At 50.5% G+C, this 22,740-nt stretch overlaps 1 protein-coding gene across 9 annotated transcripts in view; it reads right to left on the bottom strand.

Annotated features, from left to right (window-relative positions):
- DCTN1 (dynactin subunit 1) overlaps positions 1-22,405 on the bottom strand; it is a 77,813-nt gene extending 55,408 nt beyond the window's left edge. For 5 of the 9 annotated variants that reach the window (XM_019554476.1, XM_019554493.1, XM_019554485.1 and 2 more), the window contains exons 1-4: positions 22,133-22,405; positions 16,150-16,228; positions 13,005-13,036; positions 6,564-6,584 (exon numbers count right to left, since the gene is read on the bottom strand). In XM_019554476.1, the coding sequence (XP_019410021.1) occupies positions 6,564-6,584; positions 13,005-13,036; positions 16,150-16,228; positions 22,133-22,360 (360 nt within the window). In that variant the 5' untranslated portion in view covers positions 22,361-22,405. The remainder of the gene's footprint in view (positions 1-6,563; positions 6,585-13,004; positions 13,037-16,149; positions 16,229-22,132) is intronic. The other 4 variants (XM_019554517.1, XM_019554525.1, XM_019554533.1 and 1 more) reach the window with 1 other exon arrangement.
- Between the last annotated feature and the right edge of the window lie 335 nt (positions 22,406-22,740).

Raw genomic sequence — 22,740 nt, 5'->3', positions numbered from 1 at the left:
ATTACCTGTGATTCTATAAAACACCCTTGTCCTAACTGCCCCACTACAATGACAGGCTAAGGTCAATGGTAAACCAGGTTCCTTCCTGTTGTAACACAAGTCAATGGAAGGAGGCTGAGGGCAGGACAAGCTAGACAACTACTGCTGACCTGGCCAGGAAGATGGGTCTCTCGGTATGTCGGGGCCAAGACAACCCCCAGAATAGAGCTTTCCCACTTGGTTTCTTTCCCTGTACCCCTTTGCCATTGCCTCCCCCAGCACGATGCTGGCTTCCTCCAGAGACAGCGTTTTTCTTCATTGCTTTGTGCCTTCTGGCTGATTGTTTGTGGCACACAAAGCCTCACTCTTGCACTCCCTCCTGTGTTGGGGTCATAGGAGAGTGTCTCAAGGCTCCTCTGTCCCTCTCTGGTTGTACACATCATGCTTTGTCTCCACTTGTACTCTGGGTCATTGATACTTCATCCGGCAAGTCTGCCTCAGCTCTGCACATCGCTGTTACAAAGCATCTGCCACTGGAGAGCCCTACGCAGGGATTTGGGGCTGTCTCGCTGGTTGCTTCGATTTGCTCTTCCCAGCAATTCTCACACCAGCACTCTGGCTGTTCCAGGTTCTGGTTTGACCATATGCTCTGCTGCTTCTGATCACAAACCATCAGCCCCCTAGTCTGGTTGGCATCAGGGCAGCTGACTGGCCCAGTCACGGGAGCCCATGAACAAGTCCTGTCAATGATGTGCAAGCAAAAAAGGAATTCAGCTCCACCCTCTTTAGCTTTGTAGACTCTGCAGGGCTAGCCAGGGCAAGAACCAGGGCTCATCTCTGGCCCCACAGTCAGCAGACCTGACACTGGATATGCAGAGAAGAGCTGTTGAGTAAGGTGATACCATCTTTACAAACATCCCTTCTATACAGGAGTCTCCTCTGACGGTTGTGTGAAAGTTCCTTGTAATTGGACACCAACTGCGCAGAGCTCTCAGCAAAGGAATCTATTTATTTTCAGGTTTAATGGGCAGGATGTTAAAACCCAGGAAGCCATCAGGGCTTCTGGACTCTGGTCAGTACAGAGGAACTGCTGGCAAGAACAGCAGACAATTTCTTAAGGGGTAGATATGGGAAGTGAGCCATTGATAGTTCAGTATAGGAGGAGTGGAGGAGTCTAAATGCACGTTATCAGTGCACATTCCAGTGAGATAGCCCTGAGTGCACAGTCTTCCTGAACACACTGCAAAAGATGATCAATGGAGATATCTCCCTTCCAACCAGCATGCTGGGACCGAAGGATGACCCTGCTCTCTCTGCCTTGTCATCTCACCCACATGCCTCCCAACACCTCTGTAGAAGATCTACTCTCAGGTTCCCTTAGACCTTGACCTCTCTGCTGCAAGCCCCTTCATGGACATCTCTGCACAAGCTGTGTCCCACAAAACTTTTAACTAAATACCAAAAAAAAAAAAAATCGCATAAGAGTCGGAAAAATGCTGGGAGTGGGTGAGCGGGTGAGCCAGCTGCTGGACCGACAACCCAGAGCTTTTCCTCATCCCAGGTGCAAATGATAGAAACTCACAGTGCGGATATATAGGCAAGTCCAAAGCTGGGCACTTGTCCCTGGGAGACTGATCTTCCACCATCACATGCATCAGCACTGACAAGATTAAAGGCAGGTAGCAGGAGAAGAGAAAACACCAGTTTTAAAAGGAAAAAAATAAATCAGGAATTGTTTAAGAAATGGTTCATGGTCCTCAAAAAGCACATGAGGTGCAAGATACACAGGCTTGCAAACAAGTAAGATTTCACAGCCAAACGAAGCCAGGAAGGGCTCACAAGACAGGCAAACCTTCACTCCAGGTACCCAATACATGGTGCTGCCAGAAACACGCTGGACTGCCTCTGTTGTCACCCGCACCCACATATACAATGAGTACAGGGTCTGCTGGCTTGCGTTGCTACTCCTGCTCTTGCAGAGCTCGGCAGGCACAGCCGCCTGCATCCAGACAAAGGCTGAAGAGCTGCTGTCCTCCAGTCGCAGCCATAACTCACGGAAGGTCCTCAAAAGACAGGACAGCTTGCTGGCCAGTGCATCTCAGCTGACTGGTGCATGGTGCCAGGCAGGACTCAGAGAAGTTCCCAAGTGCCTGGGACTGGCTCTGCCCTCCTCTGGCAAGTAGGCTCGGAGAACAGACAGCCCAGATATGGAGTGGAAATCTACTGAGAAATCTGGCTTATCCTACCCTTTAGGAGAGGGCTTGTGCAGTCTCCTTCAAGCGATAAAACCATCCTTCAGCAGACATACAACCTGCCCCCCACCCTGCACTGGAAGAGCCCATCTGCTCTGGAGATATCAGTCTAGTGCACAAAGCCCAAGGGCAGCTTAAGAGTGGACACCAGTCAGTAATGAAACAAGAGATGCAGTGTGGGAGAGGCGACACAGGAGCAGCTGCACGCCCGAGACAAGGCAGCCTCGCTGGTCAGAAACCTTCCAGGCTTGGGTTCAACAGAAAACCCTGAACAAAGAGGTCCCAGAGCCCTGACTGCCAGGCTGGTAACTGCCTGCCAGATGACAGAGAACGACAAATTTAGCCAGAGATCAGAATGTGGATGGGCTACAAGCCACGGTGCTACGTGGCAGACAGGCTGGGGCAGAGTGAGAACATGCTGGTTTCATGCCTTATAAAAAGTTGTCACTCTCCTCGCTTGGCTTATGTTTCAAGTGGATGAAGCACTAGGTGAATCCCAACCCTCCTCCCAAAACTGGCCTCATACTTCCAGCACCCATTGGGACAAGCACTCCTGGTTTCAATTTCAACCTACTCTTCTGGCTACAGCAGCCCAGGAACAATCAGCAGTACTCTAGCAGGGGGACTGGCAGTCATCCAACTGCACAGTGCAGAACCTGCTCCCCTTCAAGGGCAATGCATATCTCCAGGTGCAGCACATCTGCTAAGCCTTTGGCCAAAACTGGGCCTCCTTTATCCTGATCCACCCATCCCAGACCCAGGGCTTCACGTCTGAGAACACACAGCACAATGGGGCCACCACAATGGAGGCGTCTGGCTGGCTCCTGTTAGCCAGCTCCCTGCTCTGAACACCAGTAATTCAGTGGGGCATGGTGCAGCTCCTGCCCCACTGTACCATGCAGTCATGAAGACTGCTCAGAAAACCCTGCCCATGGGTGACTGGCACCCTGACCACAGACGCAGGACAGTGAAATCCATGCCCCTTCTCAGGCTGTATAATGACGCCAGGTGATGCCGAGCTCCATAAGCCCACCAGGCGCCAGTCTCTGCAGCTGTTCCGTGGAGGGCTGGCACAGCACAGGACCAGGGACCAGCTCTTCCAGCTGCACAGGAAGTGGCAGGCTAGGCAGAGCTGCTGTAATGCAGGGACTCTGAATTACAGCTTTACTCCAAAACCTGAGGGAAACAGCGACCACATGCCCTTACACAGCAATTCAGGGCAGGGCCAGGTAAACCATTAAACCAAAAGGAGAAGGATTTACTGCAGTCCCACTGAACCCACTGCAACTGTTTTATTGATCTGCTCCTACCCCACACTGCGCAGAAGTAAAGGCTAGTGACCTCTCCCCTGCCCAAAGGGTCTGTTACTAAGGCCTCGCTTCCCTTACTGCAGACCCAAGGAGACAGGAAGCAGTAGTGGATCTGCTGACATATGCTAACAAGCAGCAGACCACCTTCATAATCCGAAAAAGTGTGTCTGCCTTGTGTCCGGGCCCAGCCTCTCCTCTCACCAGGCAGGCCCACCATGGACAAGGAGTGGCTTCAGCACTCGGGTCCTGCCAGAAGCCTGGTCCTGAGCTGGTTGACCAGAAGAGCGCTCAACAGAGCTCTTTAGCCGGGCACATGCAGCAAGTGGGGTGCACTGCCCCCAACCCCCTTGCAGATGCCCATGCTCTGCCAATGGCATCTTGGGTGGGATAAATTTGTATTGATAATCACAACCAATAGAACTGGGGAAGGATATGACCAGCTTCTCTCCACAAGCCTTTGTTTCATGGCACAGCTCAATGGCCATTGCTGAGAACTTTCTGGCTTTCCTTTCCTCCCAGCCTCCAGGCCATAAAGGACCTTGGACCAGAGTCAGAAAAATTCCTTGGGATGTCCTGTGACCTCTCCAGAAAACAGAAAGGACGGGAGGTGCTTGAGGAGGGGCCCACACTGCATCCGCTGGAGGCAGGGGGTGTCAACATGATGACCAACTACAGAGGTCCAGAGGCAGAAATAGGAAGCAGGTGACTACCTAGTCCATCCTCCTCCCTGAAGGACAGGGAACCAGATGGCAGGCAGAGCATGAAAGAGGGTTGATAGACAAAGAAAAGGGGCGGAGGGTAGGGGGCAGTAACTCAATCTCAGATGATGGTGACCATCTGCCACCAAAAAGAGCAGTAGGAAACAGCTTAGGCCGATTACAGTCTATATATAGACAGGCACTGCAGAGAGCCACCTAATCTCGCTAACGAGGATTTACCTTCCAACGGTGTTTAGTTTTATTTGAACACTTAGTATTTTGCCACATAGGACCAGGATTTCCAGCCACAAGAACGGTCACCAAGGTAACAGGGAAAGGTTTCAGCTCTGAAAAATAGTGCTGGTAGGTGCAAGTGGAGCTAGGATATTGCCAATGGACTGTCACAGGCCAGGCACTTGGAAGAAGAGCTCTAGGACATACCTGTCTGATCCTCGTTTCCATGCCAGGCTTGGTATCGCAATGACAGGTAGGAATCCCACCTGGGACACAGCATCTCTGGCCTTAGAGAGGCCCCCGTTTTGAAAGTGATTATACAAAGAACACTCTGAGCGGACGGTCTGTGCACACCACAACCTGCCACCAGCCCAGCTCAATGGAGATATTCACAGCGATCAGAAACTAACACGCATGGAGCCAGGAGGCCTTTGTCACAGAGAGCATACGAGCCAGGGAAACGAGAGGGTGAGTAAGAGTCGCATGCACACAGCAGGGATAAGAGCTAGCAGGGCAGCCAAGTAAGGGGCAGGGCACATGCAGCACAGTAAGCCTCAGTTTCATGCAGATTTCCGACTGGAGAGGTCACTGAGGTCGGGACGAGGGGGTGGATGTCCCTGGGCTCTTTCCCCACCCTCCTGAGAGCAGCGGCTAGAGTCTCCCCCCCTGCATGAACCTCCAGGTAGAACGCACTTCCCTTGCGCCCGCCTGCTCCCTGCCTGCGCGCTTCCTGCTGGAGGACAGACGTGGTTCTACACCTCTTTGCACAGAACCACGTCTCAAGGCCTCAAGTGAAAGGTCTGCAGCAGCCAGCACTAACTGGCAGCCCCAATGCCGGTGCTTATGGGAACAAGCAGGTACTGCCTCATTTCCATTTTCTTTTAACATGTCCACGTGCCCATCCATGGTCTCCATTTAACTGCAGCATTTCCTTAGTAAAGCCATAATACCCCCAAGTCAGACTGTCAAAACATGCATGCTCTGCTGAAACTTGCATAGTTTCAGTCTCCTTGGGTGATAGGCCAATCAGAAGTCTACAGATACATAGTTAGTTGTTAATTGTATCAAAAAGACTATTTTTCTCCCTTTCCCCACCAGATTCCACCCAGAAAAAAAAGGTAGGGCATGGGTGCAAGGGAAATGGTTCTTTGAAGAGAAAAGTCAATGTTTCAGACAAGAGAGACTGGGGAAATTGTCACTGAGCAAGTATTGTTCACACAAAACCCAAACTCATCTCCAAGATGAGTAGCCTGCCTGTTTTCTTCCTACTGTCTGGTTACTTAGTACACAGAATTAAGGCTATAGTCCATCTTCCAGTATTAACCCACATCTAAGCTGTTCCACAGCATTAGAAACTATGCGATGCCCTCTAGCACCATCCCCTGGCTATTTCAAGCCATTTTGGTCTCCCTGCATTTTCCCCTCAAGACAGTAAAGTCGAGGTGACAGGGACCATGCCTTCCCCATTGCATGAAACATCAAGTCTTTCCTGGCACTTTAAAAATAGACTTAAGAGAATGTGTACCTGCGGTAATAGCTGGATGGAAAGAGAAGGAAGGTGAACATGAAACCAAAGCTAAAGTACCAGCCAAAGTTTTTGTATGGAGGTGGCAATGCTTGTGTTGGGTCTTTGGATTCTGAAGCTTATTGCTGTATAGTCAATCATGTAATACAGACCAGAAACAGACACAATGGGCACCTCTTACAGATAACATAGTGACTCCCACCTAGGCTACGGGGGACAGCTGTACTGAGATGCAACCAGGAAAAAAGAAACAGTTCTCAGAAATCTTTAGAAAAAGAGCGCACTAGCTTCATAAACCCACAGGCCCCTGGGTGGTACAGCAGCTGGAAATGGAGCCCCTTCCCCTAGAGCAATGTCATGCCCTTAGGCAGTCCTTTAGGTCAGCTGGGCCAGCCTGGGAGCTGGAGAAGGGGAACACATGCAATAGGTAAACATGCGACGGTATGATGGAGAGCACTGCAGCAATGAGTGACAATGAGCCAGGATGCATTTGAGGGCAGGTCATGCGGCCAGGAGATTCTGCAACGTGCAGATTAATTGCCAAAAAAAAAAAAAAAAGCACCACCTTTTTAGGTTTCACTCCACGCTGCATGAGGAAGGGACAAAGGTGAGAGGTTAGAGTTCACGCGGCATGGACAATGATGACATTAAGTGAATCATCTGTAAGTTGCCATGTTACTGATTTTAGGAGTTAGACTGCTTTACCTGGCTGTTCTCGCTCCTTTGAGGTATCACTGCACTACAGCACAACACGTACGATAGCAGGGAATGCACACGAAGGCAACCCCTAACAAATCTGGTAGTGAAGCATGCTCTGCTGCGGTGTGCTGGGACCCAGCCGGGGGCACCCTTACCTTCAGGAGCTCTTACAACCCAGTTCTGGCTATGGGAAGGGAACAGCTGTCTAATTCATCAGCTCCTAGGAGCCTGGGGTCTCTCAGAGGTGTGATGTCCCCGGCCTCCTCTCTGAGTATATGCTGGTCCCAGCCCAAGTGCCCCCATCTCAGCAAGTCCTGCCCAGTCACTGTTCAGGGGAGGGGTTGCCAGCCACCGCCTGCACTTGTGCTTGTTGGCTCAGCATAGAAAGAACTAGCCATCTAGGTCCCTAGGGCAAAAGTAGCCACGGGTAAAATGAAATGGATGGTCTGGCCCAAGGTGACCAGGAGGGGTGAGAGGAATGAACGTTTAATCTGGAAACTGCAAATCCTAGTTCCACGGAGGTGAAAGTTTGAACATGCAGCTCACAACTGCTTTGCCTCAGCTGCGTGGAGGTTATTTACCATAAGGAGAATTACATCCTAGTAAGATGGCACTGGACTCGTTCTCTCCATGTCATTGTGGATGTACTACTGCAAGTCATTTATCCCCGTCAAAGCCAACAGCACTCCTGAAATTTCCACTCTGGACACAGCCAGACCGAGGTGCAAGAAATCCAGCTCTGGCTACAATTTTTATGTATTTGGCTGGACGCTAATCTATGCTAATACAGATGCCTGGCTATTACCCCCCGACAAAGAGCACCATCACGCACGCCTAAAGGGACTGCCTCTCAGGAAACGAGCATGGCGATTCACCCTCTATCCCAGTGCACGCGTCTGCAACTTGATGACAAGTCAACATCTTCATATCCTCCATTTGGAGCCCATAGCAAATTGCATACGTTATTATTACTTGCCTAAGTCACTCTTAAACCAGTGAAAATCCCCTCTCAAAGTGGCAGACTTACGGTGATGCAGTCACAGATTAGCAGACTTTATCCCTGGCTCAGATGACACGCAGCGCCCAAGTGCACAAAACCTATTTCTGCAGGGATCAGCTGAGGCGGAAATAAACTAGCAGGAAACTCGCCCTCCCAGGCAGGCATGAGAGCCACACCACCTCTTTCTGTCAGGGAAGAGGGCACCATCATGCTCAGGTACCCCACTGCTCCACTTATTATGTTTCTCTGTCTTCAGCCACGAAGCCTGCCGAGTTTCACATGCTGCTTCTCGTGAGTTAGCACAATGCTGTAGCAAAGCTGTTACCAAGCAGTAAGAATACACCAGAGATGGGCGCTGGGGGTTCATTTGCAGCTCTGTCATTAATATGCTGCTTGCCCTTTGGGGCAGTGTCCCTTGCACACTTCCCTGATTCCTCGTTCTCATTACTGCAAAGCATCAGCCTGTACCTAACTCATGAGGATGGTCGATGAGACTAGTACACGGAGCAGACACGTTGGATGAAAGCTGCCCTAGCAGGGCACTGTAGTTGTGGAACACCCAGTTGTGAGCTCTGTTTGTAATGTCCACAGTTTTGTTGAGTTGCCTCAGTGCCCTTTTAATATTGGGCACCCCAGATGTCTGGCAGGGAACTCTCTTGTTTGAAGGTATCATTAAAGAGAGGTGCAGATAGCAAGGGGCAGCTCCTCAAAGGGCAGCAAGGAGCTGACTCTCAAAAAGACCTTAGGGGTAGCTGCTTTTCCCATCCAGGGTCATGCTTCGCTGCTGGGATTTTGGGCCAGGATGACGCGCTCCTCCTAGTACCACGGCCCTTTCCCTGGACACTGCTGACATCTAGTGGCAAGAGTACAGAAATCCGCAGCTTTGAGCATCAGAGATGAGGGAGGCCCAAGTCCAACAGCAGAAGCCAGACTCTGCCCTGGGAAAAAGTGGGAGGCTGCTCCAGGGCGATACCAGCCAGTGCATGCAGTTATTCCAGATGCAGCTAGTTTTTTCCTGAGACAAGGTGGAAGCATCAGGGTGCTCTGAAAATCTGACATGCAGCGACCAGGGCAACGGCAGCTATGAGCTGCCCATCAATCAAACCACTCCCAGTGCATGGATGGGGAAGCCCACGCAAAGAGGCAGACTTGCTTCCGCAAAGCCAGAGGAAGTCTCAGCCTCGAGTCCCAGGGTGCGACTCTTCAGTGCCTGGCACAGGGAGCAGTGATGCAGGTGGAAAAGGTTCTCTTCAAGGGTGAGGGAACTGGGGGTACAGGAGCATTTTCACACCTATGCTACAAGGGCTTATTGAGCCTCATGCCTGTGATCCTTGGGGTCCCCCCAGCCTTACTACTGTGCAGTCCCTCACTATCATTCTTGGCCTTGTGATGAACACCTACTACTGTCTGCAAGGTACTCTCCTTCTCCTGGGCAACTGGCAGCCGTCCAGGCCTGTGCCTTCCTCCTCACTCTTCCAGGCCCTGCTCAGAGGACACTGAACATCTTCTACCCAGAAGCACCAAGCAAGTGATCCTTAGCAAGTTACTAGGCTCAGTATAAAAATGACCAGATAAAACTATGAGCTGTGTTTTGCCTCTCACGAGATGCCTGCTCGTTGCTGGAAGTTTTCTTAAAAAGAGCAGGGGACCCTGCCTCAGAAGGAAGGAAGTGGGTCCAGAAGGGGAAAAGAGAGATGACAAAAAAGGCAAGCAAACAGACAAATATGGGCATCCTCAGCACTTTGTCTCAGTCCTGCATGCACTTGTGATGCCATGCCCTTATGAGCAGGAAAAGCAAGAGTTCCAGACTGACAGAAACCAACAGCAGGGAAGTAGCATTTATCCTGCGTGATCAGCTCACCCAACCAGAGGCCTGCACATTGCCCACAACATAATAATATATCCACATCTAAACAACAAGTAACCCCATTTCTAAGGGATCTGTGCTTGCAGCTGCTGAGAGGCCACAATGATCATTCTAGGATTTGAAGACAGGAATGATCACCGCTCCGTAGCAGTTTGATTCGACTCATGCAAAATATTTTCTAAGGACAGCCTTTAGCATCGAAGGTGCAACTGGTCATCTCCTGGATCCAGACACTTCCATACAGCCCTACAGAAAGCATGCTCTGGGATGGGTGTTAACCCAGGGTCACAACACTCTGGGTGGCATGCAGGGAAGGCTTCAATGAGAACTTGAATCCAGTTAAATATGGGCTTTTTCTCCGATAAATAATCTCCAGTTTCCTGCAGGCCATGAGCAGAGATGGTGGCACCTCCAACCACCACTCTGGATGGCTTAACATCTGCTATCAGAGTCAGAGAGCATGATATCTCACCTGGCTTGGCCCAGTGAAAGGTAGGTGTCATGCATAGGGGCAGGTAGTCCTGATTTCCCCAGCATTTTTTAAGCTCATGCAGCACCTGTGCCCAGGCTCCTTCCAAGAACAAGCATCATAAAAAAGCAAATACTGGTTCCTCTGGAACAGGCTGAGGAATGGGGTTAGTCAAAGCAAGACTCGTGTGTTTGGACACGTTTCCAGGCTGATCCAGTTCTGGTTTGGGACAGTTCCAACACTGTGCTCTTGTTGCTGAGAACAAGACATCTCGGTACCATCAGCAGCTAACTGCGGCACCACTGAAATAAGCAAGTGGAGGTTCTGGGGAATGCCAGTCAGACATCAGGGACTATCTGGCCCTCCTCACTAGAGCACATGCTCCTTGCACTCAATGCAGCAGTCTCCCAAGCAATCACTGTTCAGATGCTGGCCTCTTTCCCTAGCTTGGTTTGGATGTCAGTCTGGCTCACAGCCGGATGATCAAGTATCTGCTTGCAGACTTGGCACGTGGAGGAGGAGGGAAGGTCTGAGCAGTCAGCACATAACAAGGCATTCCCACAGTCAGCCCTGTTCTCCGTACGTTGGGTTTTTGTGGGGTCCTGGTCACCAAGCTCCAAACTGCACATACCACAGGGTCAGGTGTCACTTGTGTTGAAATCCTGCACAAAGCCTTTATTATCCACATGCTTGTTTCCATGTTACCACATGGACAGCTATGCCCATGCATGGTGAAAGCTGTGTAATCGAGGCAGCCTTCACTGGCAGAGTTCGGACTCTCTACAAAACCTGAGGATGTAGACAGGGAACAATGTAAGGTTGCAGACACCTCGAATTTAGCACACGGCACCCCAGGTACCAGAGAGAGTTTAGCACCTTCCCACAGCAGTGCACAGCTGGAAGTGGATGCACAAAGACCTCTGCTGTAAATTCAGATCGCTGCAGAAGGCATATCTGCAGTATGTTACAACAAAAGGCCACTGCCTCTTCTAGCTCAGTGTCCTCAGAGGAATGTGGAAAAAACCACTGAGACATAAGATGCAGTAGATCCACAGACAGAAGGAATCATCTAGATGGACGTCCTATGTAATCAGGCCATTCAGTTCCACCGAACTACGTCATACTAAGCTCAGAAACTTTATTTAAAATCACATTTAAATCCTCAGGGGACTAAAGAGCTGAATGCTCTGCTAGGGTAACACAAGACACCCAGTAGGCCACCAATACACTGGCAGGGAGCTGACTGAGACAAGCCCAGCAGACAAACCATGCCCCATGCTGCAGGGGGCAAATCCCCCCGCTATGGTCTGGGGAAAGCGTTCTTCCAGCCCCAGACCTGGTAATCAGTTTGAGGCAGAGCACATGAGCAAGACACACCAGCCAGATGTCTAGGAGACGAGATCCCCTGTGTGCCCTCCAAGCACAGGGCTGGTCCTGTTTCTAACTGTGCTCAATCGCAGATGCTTCATACAGGGAAGGAAAAATGTGAGATTCCATCTGGGCAGTCATTTGAGCAGGGGAAAAAAATCCTTCCTGACTGTAGTAGATGATCAGAGAGAGTCCTGAAGCATGAGATCTGATCTCCAGTCATCATCTCAAATGGAAAGGTGCAAGTGCCATGTACACGTTAAGGGCAACAGATCGTTTTCTCCTGAAGCCCAGAAGGAAAAGGACAAATGGGAAAATTCAGATTCCAGGGCCAGAAGTGATCACCAAAACCCTCCACCCCAAAGCAGGGGTCAAACAGGTCCTTTAGAAAGGTATTTAAGCACATCCCAAAAACAAATAGCAAACAGCCCACTTTACCAGCGAGCTGCTTCGGAGTTTGATTTCCTTTGACGATTGTTAGATCACAGTCCATTTCAATGCTGAATGGTTTCGTTTCAATATCCAGCCCCTGGATCCTGTTGCACTGTTCTCAGTTCAATAGAGAAGCCCATCTTAGCAGTTATTTTGCCCATGCAAAAGTACCTGTCCACAATGGTTGTGTGTATGGAATAATGTACCTCCACCCCCTCAAACTGCCAGCTATTTTGTTCCGAAGCGCGTTCAAAATGAGCTGTAAACCCCACCCTAATGAGGATCACAGATATTCCCAGGATCTATATATTGCATGGCTGTTCTTGAAGCTCAGGCAATGTTTCTGGTCAGACTGTCCAAAGTGCCCAGGTGGTTATTACAATACCAGCATGGACAGGCATCTGCCTGGCTTCCTGTGAGCACAGAGAGAACTTACTGCACGTGCACACAGCGTTGTGTGTCCATTTTGGTCCTCTCCACATCATTGGAGATCCTGGATAGAGTTCAGTATACATAAAGCTTATCTGCACAGAGCTCACCAGGAAGGCTAATGCAGATAACAGGAGGGGTGCAGCTGCTTTCTCCATAACATATGGGTTAACTTTTGAAGGATACAGTAGTGTTCCATAACGAAGCAGGGATGGCCCCCAGCGCAAGATCAAAGCAAATGTTAAAGGCCTGTAACAGAGTCCAAACCTCCCTCACACCCAGCACAACCCTCCACGGCTAGGGGAATCAGGTGCCTGTTTCCAATCAGCATGGAGGAAGCTGCTTCTGATCGTGCCTTGTTACCTCTGCTTTTTCCACCCAACTTACCCCTTGGGCAAAGCCCTTGCATACAAACTTTCCCACAGCCACAAGCTGGCCCCAGCAGAACCATAACATCCAGGTTACACAAAGGCAGACTCACTGCTGGCAATATCATCACTGCTTTTCCTCTTGCCACATTTGATCTGAAACATCTTGACTAGAACTCTGACCCTGCTGCCAGGCCACATACAAGTCCTGTAAGACTGCAGATGGAGCTTGTGCTAAACTCTGGACAGGCAACAGGTATCAACAGAGAGAGATCAATGGAGTATTGTGCACCCCCACCCCGCTCCATACCACCACACACACCAGTGGAGTGAGTTTGTATCGACAGTCTGCAGTCTCCAGCCAAAGCACTCACCAGTTTGCTGGCCTTGGCAGCTTCCAGCGAATCTGGAAATAAAGCAGAGAAACAGAAGAACCATGAGCCATTTGCCACACATACTGCATGGGACTCTTCATAACATGACCAGCAAGACCACTGTAATTCCAGTGCAGGCTCTGGGATACTTAGCTTCACCTTGACAATTAAACAATGTCTAGATCTAGTTAAAAAATGCCCCCATGTCTCTGGAGAGGTGGGAATAAGATGCAACAGGGAAGGCAAGTTCTGTTCCACCTTAACTAAGCGGTCACTTGCACTCACCACCAGTAGCTGTTAATCCCTCTAGGAAGCTCTCTGTTCTTGGTTTGCACATGCATGAGAGTTCATGACCAAATACCTCTGTGCACGTTGACTATATTAACCATGAAAATGTGGGCCAAACAGGGCGGGACAGGTTAATGCCCCTGGGACAGATCTGCCTGGGGTCAGGCCATCTCACTGCCTACAGTAGCCCAGTACACCACAGAAAGCTGCCATCCCACCCAGATCACCAGATTTGCACGGTGTTGCTTGCTACAAGAGGCTGTAACTCTCTCTTATAAAGGAACCACAGAAGAGCAGCTCACAGAGCCAGCATTCAAGTGTAGGTGGGAGGTGCCAGGACCAGAACTCACATTCACTTCTACCTAAAGGACCTGTGCAGTTGCCCTTTGACTGGAGCTTTCCACACTTTTCCTTAGCCCTGGGTTGTGTTACTGTGCACCACTGAACAGCTGCTCCACATCCCAAGAAAGGTAACGGCAGTTCAAGGCCGAGACATATAGCTCCTGGTTGCAGGAAGGTAATATCAAAATGCAGAGCCACAATTCAAGTGGGGTGCATGCCTCAAACCCAGGGGATGATCTGTTTAGCTAAATTCTACCCTCCATGCCGCTCCTGGGTATCTAATGGGGACGACACCATGACTTGCAGCCTATTGTGATGAGCCTGCTATTTGGGTTTTGTCATTTGAATTGCAGCATCAGCTGCCCATATAAAGGATGGAGAGAGCTCATAAATCAAAACTCCAAGCTGCCTCCCTGGTGCACTGTACACCTGGATTCATTTTGGTGTGGGGAGGTGGGGGGAAGGGGGAACATGCTCAACTGCTAGAGACCAAACTCTCTGCAGCACGTACTACTGAGTCAAAGACTGCAGCAGGCGCTGAGGTTTCTATAGCAACTCACTGGCACCAGGCCATGCTTCCTGCATCCGTATTTCATTACTCCAAAGAGCACAGCATGGGTTCAGTGTTTCCCTGACCCTTCCCACCTTTCTTCCCTCACTCAGGACACACACTCTTGAACTCATACCCCTGTTCTTTCCCTCCGACCCTGGCAGAAATAACACCCTACCCCCCCATGCTATGTTTTCCTTGCTGCATCAGTATCTGTAGCTCATTCTACCCTCTTGCAGCATGGGTGGTTGGCCAAACACACTCTCTGAGCTCCTCCTGTAGTCAAGGAAAACCAGTTTCTCTCAGCAGAACTGAAGTGGGCTTTCTCTCAACTAGGCAATGGGGCAGGAAGCAGCAGAGGAAACTCAAGCCAACCAGCACCAGCTAATTTACATTGGAAGGAGCCTCCTGAACGGCTGTTATATTTTGTTGGCACTGGACTGAGAACCCAGCAGCACCAGGCAGCGCTACAGGAAGTCCAGCAAAAGCCTCTATACAGCAGCAAATCCTAATAGCACTGCAGCACTGGCGGGGCAAAGCAGCTGGATGCTCTCTTCCAGATTCTCCATTCTTTGGGTATGATCACCTTGCCTCAGGAACAGAGGAGGCTCCAGGGGCCTGCACTAAGCTGGGAAAACGTGAGACTAAAACCTTAGAGATGCTTAAGAACATTTGCATCAGAAACACAGCTGGAAAGGGAGAAGCTCTGTGCATGGATAGCTGGGCCTCAGCAGAGAGAGAGGCCTGGAAAAATCCAAGTTATATGGACTAAGCAAAAAAAATGTTTTTTATTAGTATGTAGAAGAGATTAAGTGACAAAGGGACTGCTTTAAAAGGGAGAGCTGCTGGGAATAGGAGATGTGTTGGGGTTATGCCAGAGCAAAGCCTTTTGCAGTGACAGCAAGTTCTCAGAACTGGGAACAGTCTGAGTGACAAGGGCAGGACAGAGCACCATGCGACACGAATACCAAGTCGAAGCTCCCCTCCACAGACATGGTAGACAAAAGGAAACAGCCCACTGCAGCCCAGGCCCTTCAGGCACGCTGCCTCTGTAGCAGTGCTTGCAGCTTCTGGAGTTGGGATTTAACTCCTCCAAGGTGCTACTGGTCACAAGCAAGCATGATTCTGGGTTGGTTCAGCAGAAACAGCATGTGCCCAGCAAATACCACACACGTTGTTCTCTGAGTTCTGCACATTAAGGCCCAGCTCTTCAGGGCAGTCACAGTTTTGCTGAAGTACCCAACACCAATGTCATCTTCCATCAACAGAACACAAAGGGAGGCGCTGGGGAAACCAGTGTCTTCCAGAGGGGCAACAAGAGCAGCCTGGGAGGTAATACCACACTCATATAGAGGGTATTCTCTAAGCCAGTGTTTCTCAACCTGTGGGTCACAAGAATATATGAAAGGGTCACAAGCAACCTTTAAAAATGGATTCTTCTTTAAAGGAGAAACATGTGAGAAACTTGTGGCTTTTCTCTTGCAGGCTGTCAGGATTCCTGGGTTGGGCCTGGCCACTGACGTTTACAAATGGGTCCTGGTACAAAAAAGATTGAGAACCACTGCTCTAAGCCAGATGTGTGTATGGGAGTGGAGGGGGTGTGTCTGCAGCCTTCAGCAGACACAGATCACTGCAGTTCAACAGCTTCCTCCAGGGGTCTTGCCCCTGCAAGGCTTTGGCCTAATGCTGCCCACAACAAAAGTCAGAACTGGTCCCATGGGAAGGGTGAAGTGTGGGCAGCCAGTCATGGGCACAGAGTGATAGGAACAGACACAGCCAACAGTAGGAAGTGCATAATTAAATAGGCAAGAATCCCACATGCCTGTATGCATCACCCCCAACTTGCCTAGGCAAGGAGCTCTGGGACCACAGGGCCTCCCCCACCCCCAAGTGAGGCTGGGGTCTGACATACGGTTCCCCATTGGCCTGGGTGACAAGAATTCACAGGGCTGATGTGTGACGTACCTCTTTTGGGGACTTTCAAGGAAGACGACTCTGGTGTTTCTGGGGAGGTCGTGTCTGCTCCATCTTCAAACACCTGGATCTGAATAACATTTAACAAAATTGTGTTATCAGTGATCCCCTACAGCTGCTCAGGGCTTTAGCCAACTGGCTTTAGGTCTTTGCACAAGCTTTGAGCTCATTTCCTCCCATCAGTAGCTTGGCGTGCCTCCCTCTCCAGCTTCCTGGAAGAGCTTTAAGCTGAACAGAAAGCTGCACGGGATGTGAGGACAGCCACTCAGGAAATCCAAAGCAGTTTATGGCTGGTTAGGTATTGCAGGCCAAGCTGGTGACCCCAAGGCACAGGACCCCAGGGCATGGATCATTTTCAGTACCTGCCACTTGAGAAGCTAAGCGGTTTTTTAAAGCACGTTTGATCTGATCAAAAGTGAATATGAAAGAGGCTCCCTTATTCCTCTCAGCCAGATGAGCTACTCCTGGATAATCTGCAAAGGTGTTGTGTCCAAACAGTTACACCTCCGACAGAGAACCAGGCTCCTGGAGACTCCAGGGCTGGCTTGGGGCAATGCAGTGAACTTGGAAAATCTGGGCTAGAAGGGCTTGGATTGGCATCTTTAATTCCTTCTGTGGCCTGAATTTGGCTGACATGATGCAGGAAAGGGGGCTCTGCAACAAAAGTGCAGCTCAGCTGTCATCTGCCAAGCAGCCAGTGGCGACTGCTATTTCTGGAAGGTGCCTGAGTACCAGACACATGTTTCTAAATGAGAAGGAAGAGGCAGCCTGAATGAAACTCTACAGCCACTGAAACCATGACAACGCTGCGGCAGAGGTGGGAACATTCAGCCCTGAGTTTCCCAGCAGGGAGAGAAGGAGAGATGTCCCTTGGAACCTGCTGACAGCACATCTCCAACATGCTGCTGTCTGCTGATGACTGCTGGGGAAAGGTCAGCAGTGTGGAGGCTTTTGAGCTGATTCATCATGGCCATCTCAGCAGCCAGCACTGAGAACCCAGCAGCACAGGACACGACAGAGCCTTACTACTGGGGGACCTCCCAGCCCATCACACACCTGAACTCCTCAATAACAAACTGAAAAAAATTAAGCTGTTTTGGCTCTTCCATCTAGTACAGCTCAGCTGATGGCCTCAGGTATCTGGGCACAGGATTGCAAGCACTGACATCAGGATCTGGGTATACTCTCAGAGCTGCAACTGGTCCCCCTAACTCCAGGATCACGCAGCCAGGTACTGTCTACTGGAAGGTCCCTGGGTACTTACCACTAAAGGGTCTGAACTCCACCGTTACTATCTAGCTCACCCTCCTGAATTCCTCCTAGCTGAATACATTCATCTTCACTTCTCCTTCCACCCCCCCCCAAAATTGCTTACTCTCATTCTATAACAGAACCACTGCTGCATTTATGTCCTGGGGGGCGGGGGTGAAGCAACCCCCACAGCTACACAGGCACTTGGAACCCAACTGCCTGGAGCAACTGATAATGCTGAAAGGCAGAAATTAGAACAAGGCTTTATTCTGAGTTTTTTTTAAGCTTGGGGAAGTACAAGAAGCTGCAGAGACGGCGATGGGATTTCTGAGGCTGTGGCTCAGAACGGAGAGCAGGAAGTCATCAGTATAATCAACCCCAGGCTCCAGGTGACAGTGCTCAGCTCAGTCACTGCCCCAGCCAACAGCAATCTCAGGTGGGAAGAGCTGCAGAGCCACCAATACACCACTGGAGACACCAAGCAGTGCTCACACCCCTGCTTTCAGGGACATTCCCGGCTCTGGCAAGCAGCAGCGAATAGGGAAGGTGTGATTCAAAACAAAGGAACACCACACCAGTCCTCTGTGCACCCTTTTCATGGCTGGGCTCCTGGCAAACCCAAGAAGGCTGATTTTCAGGGGCTACATGCTCATTTGCATTGTGCCAGTCAGCTTTTCCCCTCTCCTCCAGCAAGCTACTGTTCAGCAAAGGGGCAGCATGAAAATGGTTGCAGGCATGGGGCACAGGACTGGCGAGGAGAGGATGAGGGAACTGGGCTGATTTAGTTCGGAGAAGACAAGACTGAGGGGAACTGAATAGCAGCCTTCAACTCCCTGCAGAGGGGTTACAAAGACGATGGAGCTCGACTGTTCTCAGTGGGGGCAGATGACAGAACAAAGAGCAATGGACTCGAGCTGCAGCAAGGGAAGTTGAGGTTAGAGATAAGGAAAAACTCTCTGGAGGAGGGTAGTGAGCACTGGAACAGGCTCCCCGGAGAGGTGGACTCTCCATCCTGGGGAGGTGTTTAAGACCCAACTAGACAAAGCCTTGGCTGGGAGGATGTAGTTGGGGCTGGTCCTGCTTGGAGCAGAGGGTTACACTAGATGTGGCCTCCTGAGGTCCCTTCCAACCCTCATTGTCTTTGGTTGCATGGTGCTGCTCTCCAGGGTACTAAGCAACTCAACCAGTTCTTCCCTTGACTCTGTGCCAAGAACTCATCAAGACATACGCTACCTGCTACCCTTGACTTGCTGCACACAGAGCCCAAGAACACACATTTGCAGACATGGGCCCCTGCTCTCCAGGCAGGACCTGCAGCACGCTGCCCAGTCACAGGGCAGTAATTGCTGCAGCAGTCCTCAGCAGTATTTTTATACCTCCACTTCCCTCAGAACACATAAAATGTGAGACTTTATCTTGGTGTCCAGGTGCCGAGAACCAGCAGAGCAGCCTGCGCTCACTGAAGGCTTGTCCCATCTCTAAGCGGCTAGCACACAACCATGGCCCTACTATGCACTACAGATTTCCTGAAGGATCAGGTAAGATACACACGGTGATGATATCGAGGTTTCTTCTGAACTGTCCTTCCAGCTAAAAGTCCCTGAAGCAGTTAAGAGACTACAGCTGAGTCTTCTAGGTGCAAATGCTGTTTGCACCCATTTGCACCGATTGGTTTGAGGGCTGGCACAGAAGAGTAGGGAAGTTATTTGGACCTGGGGAAACACTTTTTCTGGTTTTCTTAGAGCTGTTTTGCTCAAAAGGATGCAGGTGTCCATCTCTTTCATCAGCACTGCCCAGGAAGGCTGTGGAATCTCCATCCCTGGAAATTTGTAAGAGCAGGTGAGATGGATTAGACCAAAACTGCCGAGACCTGAGGATCCCAGCTCATGCTAGATGCCCTCTGGAGGTCCCTTCCAGCACGGCTTTCTGTTATCCTAAAACACAGCCTGAAAATCTTTACAAGACAGCCTGAGGCATCTTTTACACCCCAGGGCACCATGCTGTGTAAAAACACAGAAGTACGGCAAGTGGCTTTTTCAAGGGTGATCTAGATGGGAAGTGCAGGGAGGAAACAAGTCCGACCTCAAGCCTGGAGCCCAAGAGGGAAGTGTATCTGGCTCAGAGTCCCCTTGGAGGAAGCTCACCATTTTCTGCTTCTTATCTTTTCAGTGTTTTTCCAACTACTTCTTGAAAACTCAGTGTCCAAGTGTTAGGGGCAGGTTCAGATTTGAAAGCTGGAACCCAGGGTCCCATTCTCCTGCATCCATGAACAGTCCAGACCACTCTCTCTCTCTTTCTCTCTCTCTAACTGGTGCATAGAAGCAGCAGAAGAGCAACGCACGCAGCATGATGACGCTCCCTGCACCACAACATACCATATCTCCTCTTTTCAGGACAAGGAAGAGCGCTAACCTGCAGGCAGCTCCCATCTTGGCTGACGACATTGCTAAGGCAACAGCACCGGGCTCCCTAGCAGCATCAGGAAAAATGTGGTGGAGAAAACAGGGGAGTAGAAGTTCAGCCCCCAGACTCCGGGAGCTCCAGCTCGTGCCAAGATCCAGAGAAGGGGGAAGGCCAACACTCAGACTGCACGATCTTAACCACCCAGCTGCCAGCTCTCCCAGTGCCATCTCCATGTCCTAGCTTTGTTCTAGGCGGTCTTCTCCTTTGCTGTCTCCCTTCCCAGTTCACACTGGAATGCCTCACTACAGAGGAGCTGTGCTTCACAGATGGTACCTTTTAGAAAGAGGGGGATGCTTGATCCCAGCCAAGCACTGTAGAAGAGCCTGGGAAAATTTAGTGCAGAGAGCAGGCAGCTTATAAGGCTCCAGGTATGACAGCCCCACTCCACTGGATCAACGGCCAACCTGGGTTTGCTCTTCAAGAACCAATCAATCACTCTGAGGTTTGTGCTGGCACCAGGGCAGTCTGCATCACAAATGAAAGCACTGGTTCACATCTGGGGGGACACAAGTTCCTGTCCAGCCAAGTAGCGCAGTAATAGAGTCACTGTGTAGGCACACCTGCACCCCTCTCACATCCATGGGGATGGGGAGGCAGAGGCAAAATAGCTGCACTACAGTTGCTGAAGAGCAACTGATTTTAAAAAGTATGGGGGGGCACCTCAGCTGAAGGCAAGGAGAAAGCAAACAAATAAGGCACAACAAATAGGCCACAAGGAAGGAGAGAGACATAAGCACTGAGATGTACTGACTGGCCTACCAGAAGCCTCTGCCATCCCTGGGCAGACTGTTAGCCGAACCGCAGCAAAAGCAGTCAGTTTCTCAGAGAAGGCCAGGCCTGGACATTAAGGGACTCTGTATTCCGGCCTAGGAAATGAACAGCTGTAGGTTGGGATTCCACATGGGAACCATTTCATCAACAGAGCTAGCAAGGCCAGTGGAAGATACAGAAACCCCCACACCAACACCAAGATGCACATACCAAGGCTGGCTGCCCACACCAGCCCAGGCTGACCTGCATCCTGCCCTCATGCCTTTATTCAGCAGAGCAGCATAGCACAAGTCCATCCTGTTCTTGTCAGGCTGGGGTGTGGGTGTCTGAGCTCACATGCACTCCTCATACCAGCAAACATAAGGCCTTTGCACTACTGCATGATGCAGAAAGACAGGGACACTGCCCATTTCCTGACCAGATCCACGACCATCTGTTTTGCAGAACCATCCTCTTGGTCCTGTAGTTAATCTCCGAGTGTAACCTAGGAGCACAAGCTTCCTTCCCAATTAGCTGAGCAGGCCAAGGGACAAGGCTGAGAAACTAGGTGTCACATTCTGACAGCATCTGGACCCAGCACCCTTTGGTAGAATCCAGCTAATGGCTCTACTGCAACAGGAAACTGGTCTCCCACCTACTCCAGCTGGCACCGTCAAACCAGGAGCAACCAGGAAGGGGTAGGACAACCACAGTGAGTTCTCATTCACCATTTGGCCTCTTAGTCCCCAGAGGGCTACAGATTTAAAAGGAACTACTTCCTGCTCATGTAGCACTGGAGAATGCTCAGAGGCAAGGAGCCAGATGGATCCTGTCTCTAACCCAGCCGTTCTGCCTGGGACATGCCTTACCATGAAGCTAGGACGGCAATGTATGGCCTAGCAGTGGCTGTCCCATCTGGAGAATCCAGAACAGCGGCTGCGCAGAGAATGAATCTATTAACTCAGCTTTAGAGGCACTAACTACACATGTGAAGTGTAAACTGTTACTCGACTTAAAATCACCTTTCTTTGTTGTTGCCAAGTCCCACCCAGACTTCTTGTGCAGTTCTGGGGTCAGTAACACTAAAGTGATGGTGAGAAATGCAGCTCCACACTGGGGCTTTGCTGTAAGGCCATTCCCAGGTCCACACTGAACTCAATGCAGCTCCTGAGAAATGTGCCAGCTCTGCATGACACTGAATCCTGACCTAGTGGCCATACCCCAAGGTATGCCCACAGCAGAGACCAACTCAAAGGGCAGACCTAACCTGGGCCTTGACTTAGGGGGGTGTAGCATTTCAGCACTACTCTCAACAGGCCTGGGGGACAGAAGACCTGGCATGGCTACACTCTTTAGGAACATCCTGCTGGCTTCTATGAGTGGAAGGAGAGCAACTTATTTGCCCACATATAACCTAGGTTCTTTGCTAACAAGGGCATCGTGTACAGCTATAAATGATGGTTTAGCAATTGAACATCCCACCAGACCACGTGGCTCACGGGCAGCATACCTGTGACTGGCGCACAAAGATGCCGTGATTCTCCTCACAGGTGAAGTACTTCCTGCCCTGCACGCTGCCATCATTCTTACCCTTAGCTTCATCCAAGATGACTCCAACCCACTTTCCAGTAGCAAACAAAGTGGCCCCAACATAAGCCACTGTGCCACGGTACCCCTTTCCAATGACTTCGACTCTGGAGCCCACTTTCAGGGGCTTGCCACTTGCTTCCACACTCATCCTGGTTCCAGTGCTTGATGCCTAGAGAAACAGAAAGAGACAAAAGGGTCAGCAAGTCGACATACAAAGCCTGCTGAAAAATGGCAAAAGAAATGATTTAGGGGGCTGAGGTCCCATTCTCCATGCAACTGCATGGAACAACAGGGCTTGATGCAATTTTAGCATCTTCCATTTGAGGGCTTGCTGTCAAGCCAGGTGGGAAGTAGGAAGTTGCTCAGGCAAACAGGCCAGTTCCCAGAAGTGTTATTCTTACTGTTCATTATTTTCAGGAGCAAACCTCACACACACAGCCCACACCCACTACATCATATTTGGAAGGTCCGCTGAGGCTTTGGAAGAGACTGACAGGAAGCCACAGGCACTAGGGGTGTCACCCCAAA

The sequence above is a fragment of the Crocodylus porosus genome, unplaced genomic scaffold (genome assembly GCF_001723895.1).
Source record: "Crocodylus porosus isolate Cpor-Errol unplaced genomic scaffold, CroPor_comp1, whole genome shotgun sequence".
Lineage (NCBI taxonomy): Eukaryota > Metazoa > Chordata > Crocodylia > Crocodylidae > Crocodylus > Crocodylus porosus.
Note: the sequence above shows the minus strand (reverse complement) of the source record. Positions and strands in the feature narration are given on the sequence as shown.